The 13,937-nt window shown below is 49.6% G+C and overlaps 1 protein-coding gene across 2 annotated transcripts; it reads left to right on the forward strand.

Moving 5' to 3' along the window:
• The first annotated feature begins 3,130 nt into the window (after window positions 1–3,130).
• Window positions 3,131–10,596, forward strand: LOC133129576 (zinc finger and BTB domain-containing protein 38-like). 2 transcript variants are annotated; one of them, XM_061243765.1, is made up of 2 exons: window positions 3,131–3,422; window positions 6,411–10,596. In XM_061243765.1, the coding sequence occupies exon 2, from the start codon at window positions 6,411–6,413 to the stop codon at window positions 9,591–9,593; it is 3,183 nt and encodes a 1,060-aa protein (XP_061099749.1). In that variant the 5' UTR covers window positions 3,131–3,422; the 3' UTR covers window positions 9,594–10,596. The 2 variants fall into 2 exon arrangements, with proteins under 2 accessions (XP_061099749.1, XP_061099748.1); XM_061243764.1 differs by having other exon boundaries at window positions 3,132–3,418.
• The last annotated feature ends 3,341 nt before the right edge of the window (window positions 10,597–13,937 follow it).

Here is a 13,937-nt window from a genome sequence, read left to right on the forward strand (position 1 = left end):
TGCAATAATGAGGGGGAACGAAAACATGGACTGGAATCACAAAGACACCTATGTAATACAAACGGCTCCGGACTAGGGAGTAGACAATTGCACAGAATTAAGGCACATAGTGACATGGGAGAGCAGGGGCGAACACTTCGCTGAATCAAGGCAAGCAATTAGAGATAGAACAGAGAGGCGGAGTAATAGAGCAGTATCGAAATAGAGGTAGAGTTAGTTTGTTTAGTTTATGTGATTAAATTACAATTACCTAAAACTAGAGACTGTTAGTTAGACAGATGATTAGTGTGTTAATATTATTTAGTACTGTACCAAATCTATGTTAGTAGTTATTAGTAGATTCGTTCCATACACAAACATAACTGGAGGAAAGCAGGAAGTAAGTGAAAAACGAGACATGGAAGGAATCATGGAAAACCGGAAAATTCCAAAACCACCCGAATAGTGAAGCACGCAGACAGAGGAGTGATTTGGGCTCAGAATACATTAAGAACAGACATCACAGGGGAAGACGAATGCAATGAACTATGAATGAATAAACAGGGGACCAGATATGAATAATGAAAAATAATAAATTACTAGAAAAACAAAATGAAACTAACAGACAGAACTCAGGAACATTACATTCAGTGGGCGAGAATGCCTTATCAATCAGAGAAGTCAAAGGAGAATGGCCGACAGTAACTCAAATGACCTTGCGTTTCAACAGCGGAATGCAGAACAGCATCTGTGAACACTGAACACATCATACTTGTTCGGTGTTGGCCGGGCTGTAACCAATGAGAGAAAAATATAAGTTTAATCAACACCTAATAACGTGGTTACTGAGTGTATATACAGCACACACACACACACACACACACACACACACACTCACATACATGCATAAGGAAACCCAACACAAGCAGGAAGAGAATGACAATAGGAAATAATTCCTGTTAAAAGTCCCTGTTAAAAACCTCAACACAATGAGTCCTTCTTCCAAATTCGAGAACTTTCAGCTGCGAACACACCCGCTGTCATGTAGCTGAAGTGAGCACTCTAACCAGACTGTTCTCTAACTCTCTTCCTCTTCATGGCCAACAAAATAAAAGCAGAAAGCCAGACAGGTTCTAAAACAAATTCAAAGGTACGCCCAATCACGTTAAAGGTCACAATAAGAAAATAAGCACGATCAGCACCTTACTGGGGCTACCCACAACCTCTCTCACATCTTCCAATGTTGTCATTCTGAATAGACAACAAGAGTCTGGAAGAAGTCTTAGCAATCCAATAGGCGGGCTACCGTTGGTAGCTAGCATTTGCACGTGTACTGGTTCACATTTATGAACTTCCCGCGGCTACCATAGGATACCAATCTACTCAGGCACATGAGGAAAATCAATCACAGTGGATGATTCCACTGACAAATAGGCATTTCGTCTAGGATGCCTCGGATTTTCGCAGTGTCCAACACTCGGTATATATCATTGTCCAGCACATTTGGAGGTACTCTGCCTAGCATGTGACATCACACCGCAGCTAACTGCTTCTCACGACACAAGCTCTTACAAGCTCTCATTTGTCCATACTGAAAGCAGCACCGGCAACGTATGATATACCAACATAGTCACCAGATTCACTAGCCTATAGAGTCGCCTACAAGCCCCCACAAATGTAACGCCTGTCTCCATGGGACTCTGGGCCAGTCAGCTCTCCAGCTCCCTTCACTGCGCAAAAAAACTGAAACCCAGACATTTTTAAACAAATTAACAGACTGAAAAGTAGAGCTGAAATCGCATCAAAGGTCACAGCAACAAAAAAACAAGCGTGATCAGTAGCGATTAACCAATCACGAAATAGAATAACAAACATGAGCTGTGGTAAACCAAGCTTCCGCAAAAACACATTTTGAAAAAAAAAAAAAAAAACTTCATTATTTAAAACTGTTTGGGGCCCCTTCATCATCTCATTAGACTTGCCTGTTAACTAACCCCTCCAACACACACACACACACACACACAGAAAACCCTGTCTGTCTTTCTGTCTGTCTCTGTCTGTCTGTCCATCTGCTGGGTTTCATAATATCTTATCATGTATGTTTGTTTGTCCATCTGCTCGGACTCATGTCTTGTCAAGTCTGTCTGTCCATCTTTGTGTTATGGGATCAGGGTTGGTGGGTGGGTTTGTGGGTGGTAGGGTGGGTATGGAGCAGCTTCACCTAATTTCATGTATTTGCACTTGAAATTTTAAACTGTCCTCTGAAGAGGGGGGGTGGTGGCGAGAATAATAAAAATAAAAAAACAAGGAAATAAAAAAACAAGAAAATATATTAACCCCTTTGCACTCTGCACAACTCATAGTCCCCTTTCATAAGAGGGCCACATCTGTTTATTAATTGTATTTTGATGACTTATCACATTTGAATATAAATGATCAGTGCCCTTATATCGCGCAATTCTTCAGGTCGTAGTTCTGTCGAACCACTGCTCCTTTTTCCTTGTCTTTTGCCGCATGCGATTTAATTAATTGGTTGGACCGTTTAAAACAAAGGGCCAAACAAAAAGGTTCCCTGTGGATGCTGTGGGAAAGGTTCCCTGTGAGGACTATGGTTTATGCTGAAGCAGATGACTGGATTCACTGAGCTGTGCGTGACCCACAGCCAGTTCTGACAATGTCACTAGGAGGACAGCAGTGCTCTGACTGCCACCATAACTGCTGATAAGGGTAACTGCAAGGGAGGGAAAAACCATCAATAAAACCACCCCCCCTCACACACACACACACCCCCCACCCTGAGGAGGGACGTGAATTACCCCGGAGGTCCACACCAAGGTTGAGGTGATCCCCCCCAACAGCTGAAGGATTGGGGGGGATTATGATTATGTAGTCATGTAAATAAATAAAAAAAGCAAAGAAAAAGACCTTTCCCCGCTCCCCATGGACTGTACCACAGCGACAGGGCCTGCGGTTTCCGCGACTCCTGTTTACGTCTCTCCCTTCTCTCTCTCTCTTCCTCCCTCCCTCTCCCTCCCCTCCCTCTCGCTCTCTCCCCTCCCTTCCTCCTAAGTGGGTGTGTTCCTGGCAGAGTGACAGGCCTGTGTCATGTGGCGCTGGCTGGCTTGTGCGCAGCTGTAGGCTCGCGGACAAACGACTCCGATATCTCTCTCTCTCTCTGTCTCTCTCTCCCTCCCTCCCCCCTCTCTCACTCTCTCTCTCTCTCCCTGCAACGCTCTCTCACGCCTGGCCCCAGCGAGGCAGGCCGCGGGAGGAAGAGCGAAACAGCAGTCGCGCAGTCGCGCAGTAAAGGACGGTGGGAGTGGGCAGGCCCGCGGCTTCGTAGGCCTCTCTGTCTCTCTCCTGCTTACGCAACGCCTCGCTCGGCCCAGGCAGGCCTCGCTGACTCCATCTCCTCTCTCCGTCCGGGGGGAGACTCAACGTGGGTAACTACGGTGGCTGGTGGTGTTTTCTGTTGTTGTTGTTGCTGCTGCTGTGTGTCTGTTGTGTGCGTGCGCGCGTGCGTGTGCGCGCGGGTGTGCTTTGCGCACGTCGGGGGAACGCTCCGCGCCGGGCCCTTACCGCACCGCGCGTCCGTCGGCCTCAGCCGCCGCGAGAATCGCGCGCCGTCCCTTTAACACCGCAGAGGCTATCGCTGTCACTAGGCCCCGAGTGTGTTTGCGCGCGCGCGCCCGCGTGCGGTTGCGTTTTTCGCGCGCGGTGTTTGTGTGCGTGCGGCCTTGTGTGCCGGGCGTCTCTGCGTTTTCGTCTCCCCGGCCGCTGAGCAGACGCTTCAGAAGCCGCACGCACACAGAAAGGCTCGCGGACGGAGCGACACGGACGGACGGACGGACGGACGGACGGACGGACGGATGGACGCAGAAAATCTGAAAGCAGGGCGGTTTGTGGATATACCGCGGCTGATCCGGACGCCGTACGCGGGGCAGAGGGCAGTCTGGGAAACCTTCCCACACCGGAGACACGGGGGGGGGGGGGGGGAGGGAAGCTGCTTCTCTCACGCTCGGTCCAAACAGCCGCCATGTCCGCCGTTTCCCGTTTGGTCTTTCTCCGCTGCAGGCCCCCATATTGTTCTCCCGACGGTCGTCACCTGCTGCAGCCCGTTTCGCTCCTCGCTGATTTTCATAGGTATGTGTCGCAGTCCGAGACTCGGCTGCTGTTCAGAGGCCGATTTACACACTCTTTTTGTTTGTGTCTGGCTATGTGGAACATTCAAATGCGCAAGTGTATTCATAGTAGTTTTCTTTTTGTTGTATGGTTGCGAGGTTTGTTCTTTCGCCTTGAGGTTGAAATAGAGGATTATAAGATCGTAACGTTGCGGGGAGAATGTCACTCCACCATCCAAAAACAGGAACCCCCCCCCCAAAAAAAATTGTACCTTCTGTGTTTGTTTGTTTGTAACATACCTTACGTAGCACACAGAGAACACACGGTGAGCAGATGGGGCGTAACCCCCAAAATAGTTAACGCCAGCATAGCCTCCATGAGTCCCTGTGAACTACGTGTCGCCGTGACAACTGGGGGGGGGGGTGGGGGGGCTGCCGGAGGCCGTGGGGCGAGGCTGGAGCTGTTTTTCCCAGCAGTGTGACGAACGCCCACACCACACAAGCCCCCCCCCCAACCCCCCCACCCCACAGGCAGGACGGGAACTCTTCACGGCTCCACGGGGGTTTACAGCTGGAGATACAAAACCGCTTACACAATGCCCACTTCATTATGACGTCAAAAAAAGGATTTTTATTTATTTACAAAAAAGGTGCCTGATATAACCTGTACTTTGGGACTTGATGAGATATTACAGATAATGGTGTACTAGTGGTAAAGTGCTCAGCGGTAACTTCTTGAACAGAAGCGTTTGCGCTGTGCGTTCACAGCTCACAGAAATGCATGTTGTTTTTGGCAGAGCGACGGCATTGGCCGAGCTCAGTTCCTGTGTTATGGGAGGTGTCAGTGGGGGATACGTGGACCGTGGTACAGTACGCTGTGTACCGTTTCCGTAGTTTTGGGCGTGTCACGTGACTGTGGGTGGAAACTCGTCTCGACCTTCAGTGAGATCAGTGCGTCAGAGAGAGAGGCTCGTTCCCCTGTGTTCCCCTGTGTTCCCCTGAGTTCTCAGGGTTCGTCCGGTATGATCAGTGCTGTTATGCTGTTTTAACCCTTGACCCCTTAACCCCTAACTCATTCAAGGTGCAAGGTCATAAATATGTGATTAGAATGTTGTTAACTGAACATTCTAATGCTGGTGTAACAATCACTACTGGTAACTGAAAGCAGTGGAGTTCTAGAACACTGACTGACTCCGAGAATTTCTAGGAGGAAAAAAAACCCCGTAAAAAAACAAAACCTACTCTCCAAAATGGTTAAGGTTAAGTCCTGCCCGCAGCACTTTAGATACCCTTATCCATTATTCAGATGGTCAGGTGTGGGGTTTCAGGGAAGTGAACTTTCTGCTGAGAGAGGAGGTTAACACTGAAACTAAACTAAGCCAATGCGAATAAGACGTATTTTAGCAGGAAATGTGTTTAATCACACCATCAAGGTTGTGCACATGAACTTGCATTTTTTAAATCACGTATTGACAAAATAAATTTGTAGGGAAATTTTTTGGGCAGAGTTATTTGGCTACTTCTAAAACCTTTAGAGTAAATCAGTGGCAATGTGTAGTCATGATGGTCAGCGCTCACTGCTGCTACCCTGCTCCAAAGCACACGATGCAAGGCATCGCCTTGTCTCCTTATCACGCCACCGCAGTTTGCATGTCGGACTCGCCCATGAGTCAGAGGAAGGCGGTCCAGACATACAGGCACCTGATCGACCTACGGGTGTCGCTGACTGAAACGCTCTCATCCCTGGTCGATGTTCAAGCCAACTGAGCCACCTCAAGGCCCCTGGTATGGTGCAGATTTGACACTGATCCGTGCACTAGAGTATTGCCTTTACAACATGCAGTAAACCACCCAACAGTCCAGTGCAACACTATAATCTTAATCCTTTATGGTGTAGGACCACAAGCGTGTGATTAGAATGTTCTTAACTGAACATTCTAATACTGGTGTAACAATCACCACTGGCAATTGAAAGCAATGGAATTCTACAACAGTGACTTAGAATTTAGAGAAAAAAAGAAAAACATTCCAAAAAGCCTACTTTTCAAAGCGTTAAAAAATTCAAACCGTATTACAGAAAAAAAGAGTTCAAGACAGCAGTAAATATGTAAATGCTTACATCACCTCACACCATGCTCTTCCTGTTGTTCCTGCTATTTTTGTTGACTCAGCATTCCTCTCCATGCAGTAGTCGTGTGCACAGCTGCCCACTGTTTAGAACACTTTGTGCTTTGTAGGTAACGCCTCATTTTTTTTCAAGTGCATTTAACAAAGGGAATCCATTGTTTCTTTTCTCCTCCCCCCCTACAGATGGCGCTGTTGTGTCAGACCTCTCCCATACTGGCTGACACCTCGTACGGCGGGGTGCTCCTTGGGGCCCTATGTGACCAGCGTGCAAAAGGCCTGTTCTGCGATGTCACCATCGTTGTGGAGGACATCAAGTTCCGGGCCCACAGGAACGTGCTGGCCGCCTCCAGTGGATACTTCCGGAGTGCCCTGGCCAGCCCGGATGTGTGGACGTCCGGCCAGGTGCTGGAACTGATGGACCTGAGGTCAGAGGTATTCGCCCGCATCCTCAATTTCATCTACAGCTCCAAAGTGGCTCTCACCAGCGTCGAGGACGTCCGGTCTCTGGTGGCGGCCGGCAAGAGGCTGGGAATCCCCTTTCTGGAGAGGCTTTCGGTGTCAGAGACTCGCACGGCGCAGAGTGTCCCCCAAAGCCAGGCCTCCCTCTCGAACGTGACCCCGCTGCCTCCGGCATCTCACAGAGGTCGGAGAAAGACGTCCGAGAAAAACAGCAGGCGGGGCCCCCGCATTACCAACGCCTTCTCCATCAACGACATCGCCACGGGCAACGATCCCTTCACGCCCCTGGACCCGCGCGGAGACGGACAGCGGCCCACGTCCAGCGTCCCGGCGAGCTGCCCCGCCCCGGACTCCACCCCTTCCACGAGCGAGAGCCTGCACACTCTGGCTGACCATTCCTACGCGGTGAGCTTTGGAGAAGGGGGTGAGGCCGGCGCACCGTTGCTCGCCCACGGCGACACACAGACGTCCACAAAGACAGAGTCGCCCATGCAAACCACATCTGCGGGGCAGGCGAGCAAGACGTGCAGCCCTCTTAAGAAACGCTACAAGCTCTGGGGCACCCTGGATGAGCAGAAACCTGGCACACCTGCCTCACCAGCCGGCGTCCACAATGTTCCTGCCCTCACATCCCCCTCTCCAGACTCCTCTTCCCCAAACCCAAAAACCCCAAACACCCAGTTGACCTCTGCGTCAGACCTACCCAAGACCTCCGAAAATCCCCCGGCCGTGTCGGGGCCTCCTCTCGCACCCCTGCCCCTGAAGCCCAGCAAGGTTGTCCAGCACCGCGAGCCCGGTTCAGCCAGCACCCTCTTGCACAGGCGCAGAACTAGGGTTCCGGGTGTCCTGTTCTGCCGGTTCTGTCACAGGAAGTTCATGCACTTGAAGAGGCTGCGCAACCACGAACAGGTGTGCACCAGGGGTCCGGTCCCGAGTGACGAGGAGGAGGAGAAGGACGCGGTGGCAAGAGACCCGACCTTCATCAGCAGCCCCACTTTCACCGCACTCCCTCCCCCTGCGGCAGACCTCCCAGAGATGGGGTGGGAGGTGGGGACAGGAGCAGGGTTGGGGGCGGGGCTGGGATTCCGGGTGGGGCGAGGCCCCAGGAGGATGTACCCGTGCAGCGTGTGCAAGCGGGCGTACGCCACCACCTCCAGCCTCCGGAGGCACGAGAACGTCCACTCCTGGCAGCGGGCGTATCCGTGCCACTACTGCAACAAGGTGTTCGCCCTGGCCGAGTACCGCACCAAGCACGAGGTCTGGCACACCGGTGAGCGCCGCTACCAGTGCATCTTCTGCCTGGAGACCTTCATGACCTACTACATCCTGAAGAACCACCAGAAGTCCTACCATGGCATAGACCCGCGGCTGTCTGTCAACAGGAAGTCGGCTAATGGTGGTTTCAAGGGCAGCGTCTACCCCATCAAGCTGTACCGCCTCCTCCCCATGAAGTTCCGAAAGAGGCGCTACAGGTCCTACGGCCGGGGGCTCTCTGAGGCTCCGGAATTTGGGGGGCAAGCATTCCCCGACCCCCTCGGGAGTTGCAGCTCCCCCTCTGCGGCATTTGGAGAGGGTGCGGATGAGCCCCTGACCTTCATGGCCACCCCGAAAATGGCGGCTCCTGTCCAACCCTCGCGTGCAGAGGCGGAGGCGTGTTTGCGTCGAGGGGCGATCTCCCCGCCTCCGTCGCTGTTCCACAGACAGGGCGGGTCTGTCGACTACACCCTCCCCGAGCTCCGAAAGCAAGGGACATCACCTCCAACGATCCATGACATGGAATTAGGCGATGGTCACCTGCCGCCTGACAGTACATCAGGATCAGGAAATGACCCAGAGGATCACTTATCAAATGCAGTGCACCCTCCTGTGGCCGGAGGCCGTACTGCAGCTGGTGGCAGAATTGCGACCTACATTGCCAAGCCGGCATGTGCGGGCCCATCGAGTGACAGCCGAGTGCCGCCACTCTGTCAGATCACTGTGAAGATCGGCAACGAGGCCATCGTCCGTCGAAGCATTGCAGGGTCCAACCTCATCCCCAGAAAGAAGAGGCACCATTCAGAGAGGCAGATTCTTCACCCAAGGGTCGAGCAACGGCGAGCATCTTTGCGGGAGGCCGAGCTATGTGACGACGGTAATTGCGATGACATGGACGAGCCGTGGCGGCCTTACTACTCGTACAAGTCAAAGAGGAGGGCGAAGAGGCTGAGGTCCAGAGACAAGCGGGGTGGCAGGAGAGCCAGAATAAGGAGGTCCACGGACATTGAGCCAAGCCTCCTAGGGGAGGCCTACAGCCCGGAGGAGAACTCACCCTCAGATGCAGCAAATGCCTGGATTGCGGCCCAGAACACCACACACAGCTGTGAGGACTGCCAGAGCACCTTCCCCTCCCCGTCTGCACTACAGACACATATAGCCGACTGTCACCCCAAGGAGCGGGTGCACACCTGCCGCTCCTGTGGGAAACAGCGCCCCCACCAGGAGGAAGTGCCGCAGGACGGCGGGGAGTTCACCTGCAGCACGTGCGCGAGGGACGGCCCCCACCTGGACAACCCCGCCGGGAGCCCCGCCCCAGACCGCCGCTACCGCTGTTCCTTCTGCCCCCAGCGGTTCCTCTACCTGGCCACCAGGAGGAGCCACGAGCGCAAGCACCTGGAGAAGCAGGGGAAGAGCCAGGGTGGCCATTTAATCCCCAAACCCACCTCCCTGGGCGCCCATCAGAAAAGGCAGCCTATTAAAACAGAGGATGAGGAAGTGGAGGTGCAGCAGGTGGAGGTGACGGAGAGCAAACCTTTAGTGAGGGAGGAGCTGAAGCTGAGCGTGTGTGACGACCCCACGCCGTGCGCCCCCGTCACCCTAAAACAGGAGGACCACGCAGAGCCAAACGGCGGTGGCTGCGACCAGGGGTAGACAACAAGACCGGACCAGGTCACGTCCGGGTCACTTCAGGACAGACCCTGAAAGAAGTGCCTCTGGAGAACATTCCAGAACACTGGGAAAGCCATCATTCCAGAGGGCGGAGGGCTTCCATGCCGTTCCAAGTCTGCAGTGGTGGACAAGCTGCGAACTGCCTTTCTTTGGGAGAAAATGATCTTCATAACCATGAACAGTCCTCCTGCGTTCAACCGCTGATCCAGTCCTGCAACACCTGCCTGGCTGTTTCAGCAAGGAGAGAAAATGTCCGGGAAATATCTGACAAAAACGGCACTGTTGCAGACCATTAAGGGCACAAAACTAAGGACGCTTAGGTCCAGCAGGGAAAGGGACAGTATTGAGTACCTCACAATGGCCGTCTGTCATCTTTGACCTTTGACCTGAGCTTGCTTCTCACAGAATAGCTGCTCTCTGTTAGACTGTTTGACTGTTAGACTGTTTAAATTTTTAAAAGTCTGTCCTTCTTTAACAAACAAACACAAACAGAATGCCAATGTAAGACAAATATTTTTTTAACTCAGAATCCAAGTAAATTGGTAGTTTTCTTTTTTCACATTTTCAGAGAACATTTTATTTTTGTAAATTTTTTTAGGATTGGTAGGCCCCTGGGTAGACCCTCCCACCTTGCGACCTATGCACATACTCCGTGTCATTTCAGTGCACCCGGTTGTTGATAAGTGTTAAGAGCTGCAAAACAACCTTCTGTCTTCTGTTGTTTTGTGTTTTCCCGTTAACATGGTTCCCAGAATTTCTTCCCAGACATTCTTGCAGCCGTTTGTAATCAAGTTTGCCCTTTGACTTTGCTAACTTACCTTTAGCAAAAAGTCAGAGTCATAGAATTGTGATGATCGTGTCACCGCCAAGATTTGTGTCTTAATTTAATTTGTCTTAGAGACACTTCCAGCCTATAGATAGGTTGCAGCGCACCGGAGGATATTGTCAATAATTATGAATAAACCGTGGAATTGTAACTGTCAAAGCCTGAGTCGCTTGATTGATGGGTTTGTACTGGGGTGACAAGTACGCCTCGCACTTTCCGGAGTTCGCAGAGCATATCCCATATACTTCTGCAGCACACTTTTTAGACTCCTTTTCCTAATATACGGTGGCCATGTTGGTTTCAAAAAATAGGATGGGGTGGACGGGCTTCGTGAATACAATACTTGGCTTTTCATTTGTATATGGTCTATGGAATGAGATGGATATTTTTAGTTAATTATATTCAAACTAAGCTTATAAATTCAGCTTTGGGCCTTGGTGCTTCCTTTTTAGGAATGCCTTTGGATAGTGGGACAATGACATTCCAGACAGGTTATTTTTGGCAGGCCTGTTGTTTTGGCCTATGTCTCTGACTGTCTTATCTTGTTCCTCAGCCTCATAATGACTTTCATTGGCACAACTCTGTTAAAGACAACAGACTCCAGAGGCAAAAAGCAAAATAAAAAACAAAAGCCTACAGTCACAACTAGATACTGACAAGTTTCTTATACCTGCACTAAGGAAGCAATTGAATACACCCGACTAATCAGAAGCAGCTGAGACGCCGACTGTCTAATTACTTTTGGTCCCCAAAAATCAGGGGGGACACTATGTATAAAAGGGGATGTAATTCCTACACGGATCACCCGATATGGATGTAAATACCTTGAAATTAAAGGGACAGTCTGCCCTATAACCTCAAAATCATTGTTTCATTTCAAATCCAATGTGTCGGAGTACAGGTGAACCAAATGAACAGACATTGTACCACTGTCCCAATACTTATGGACTGCACTGTACCTGTATATAGTCTGAGGCATCATAATTGAAACTGTGGCTCCCTCGTGTGGTGGTTAATGGTATCTAGAATCCACAGTAATATGAACGGACATTTTCATCAACAGAACACCAATAAAAAATAAATAGGCATTAAAATAAAAAATATGTGAAAATGAAAGCAACACAGTTAAAATTATATATTCACGGTATTTCTTTGTACAAAATAGCACAGGTGCTGTAATAAATATGCCTGATATTTCCTGAATATGTTAGGGAATTTGGCCCTTATTTATTAATTTATTAATTTATTAATTTATGTATGCTTTCTTAACATCCGAAGAGAAGTCTTTCAAACTATGCGTATTGGAACTAAAGCAGAAGTGCCTTACCAGTCCATCAGTCTCCTAGTGGTGAAACGTTGTTACTGCACTTACCTACTGAGGCAGACGCCGGCCAACTTGCCCCTTTCCACAAAACCTTCCCCCAACTACAGCAATGTTCTTTATGCATTAATGGTACATAAAAAAAACCCAACTGATGCAGATTAGTGCAGATCCTTAGGCGGGCAGTAACATTTTCTCTCCTCAGGCGAAGGTATTTGGGGTTTTATTTACAGGTAGCCAATTAAAACCACATTTCTCAGAAGGGCGTTAGGAGACCGAGAACCGCGGTGCGGCCGACGCCCTGCGGGAGACCTTTGACGGATCAGAGCGGAGGGGTCAGGAGTTAAGGTGGGCAGGTGGGCAGGTGGGCTCTCTCGGGCCGGTTTGCGTAACGAGGTCGGTTAAACGGCTTACGGAGGGATTGTCCGGCACACTGTGCTGCTCGTGCGTGTCACAGCACCCCCTCCTCAGTGCCTATTTTTAGAGGACCTTTTGCTGGAACTGAAGTTCTCTGTTGCACTGTCCATAGACCAAGGGGTGGGCAATTCCGGGTCCCGGAAGGGCCGGTGTGTATGCAGGTTTTTGTTTCCGCCGATGACTAGATGAGCTAATTGGCTGTATAGGCCAACACTAGTTCATTCTTAGTTCTCAGGCTACATTACATTACATTTGATTCAGCAGACACTTTTATGCAAAGCGACATACAAAAAACATTGCACATCATGGTCATTGAACAAACAACTGTTTGTTTATTTGTTCGTTAAAAAAAAAAAAAGAAAAAAAAAAAAGGCCCTGGTTCTTATCTTTGTTGTACAGGTAGCAGTTGAAATTGTACTTCCCTCTAGGGTCTTTCAGCGCACTTATCCCTGGTTATGGGTATGCACTTTGTTGTATGTCGCTCTGGATAAGAGCGTCTGCCAAATGCCATTAATGTAACAACGAACCGGACATATAAGGTACAATTCATATATAACTGGTTGTAAGGCAAGGACATAGACTCACGTGTAAACACACAGTCACACAGACACACAAACACACATACACTCAGTGACCACTTTATTAGGTAGACCAGTACCTGTAGGGTGGCGTGGAGCATCGTGGTTAAGGTACATGACTGGGACCCGCAAGGTTGGTGGTTCGATCCCCAGGGTAGCCACAATAAGATCCTGTTTTGTCTAATCAACTGTACATCGCTCTGGATAAGAGCGTCTGCTGAGTGGCACTAATGTAGTGTAATGTAATATTTGCTCGTTGATGCAAATATTTATTCAGCCAAACATGTGGCAGCAACTAAATGCATAAATGCATGCAGTCATGATCAAGAGGTTTAGCTGTTTTTCAGACCAAATTTCAAAACGGGGAAGAAATGTGATTGAAGTAACTTTGACCATGGAATGATTGTCGGTAGCAGACAGGGTGGTTTGAGTATCTGCTCTCCTGGGATTTCCATGCACAACAGCCTCTAGAGTTTGCAGAGGATGGTGTGAAAATCAAAAAACATCCAGCGAACAGCAATTGTTAATGAGAGAGGTCAGAGGAGAAGGGCCATACTAGTGAAAGCTAACAGGAAGGTGACAGTAACGCAAATAACCACTCATTACAACAGTGGCATGCAGAAGAGAGAAGAGGAAATGTTGGCCCGGGTCTCGTTTCACGAAAGAGATGTGCGAGGATTTTTTTTCCTCGCAGATCGCAATATCTTATCAAAACGCGTTTCGTCACTTTTCGCGAATCGCGCATAAACCCGCCACGACTACATACCCCTCGCAAAACCAATTTTCTCCCTCGCAACAAAACCACAAAAAAATTTTTTTGTATTCCTTAGAGGAACACTGATGTTATCCACTACTGCACAACGCTCTGGATAAGATCATCTGCCAAATGACTGCAATGTAAAAATTACTATAATGATATAGCTCAAGTGATGTAGTTTCAACGTGTGGCTATGTGTGTTATTCATAATTTGCGTTGAGCTACAGGCAGACAGACATACGCAGTGGATGGTACTAATCACAGGGGATTGATCGCTAAAGGACGATCGCACTCTTTAGAAAAAAGGGTTCTGAAAGGATTATTTGGTTTGATCCCATGGGGGAACCATTTTTTGTGCTTTACGGAACCCTCTGTCATCGGTGTGAAGTGTGAAAGCTCCCAAACAAAGGAACCTTTTGATAGGGTT

Source organism: Conger conger, chromosome 5 (assembly GCF_963514075.1).
Source record: "Conger conger chromosome 5, fConCon1.1, whole genome shotgun sequence".
Classification (NCBI taxonomy): Eukaryota; Metazoa; Chordata; class Actinopteri; order Anguilliformes; family Congridae; genus Conger; species Conger conger.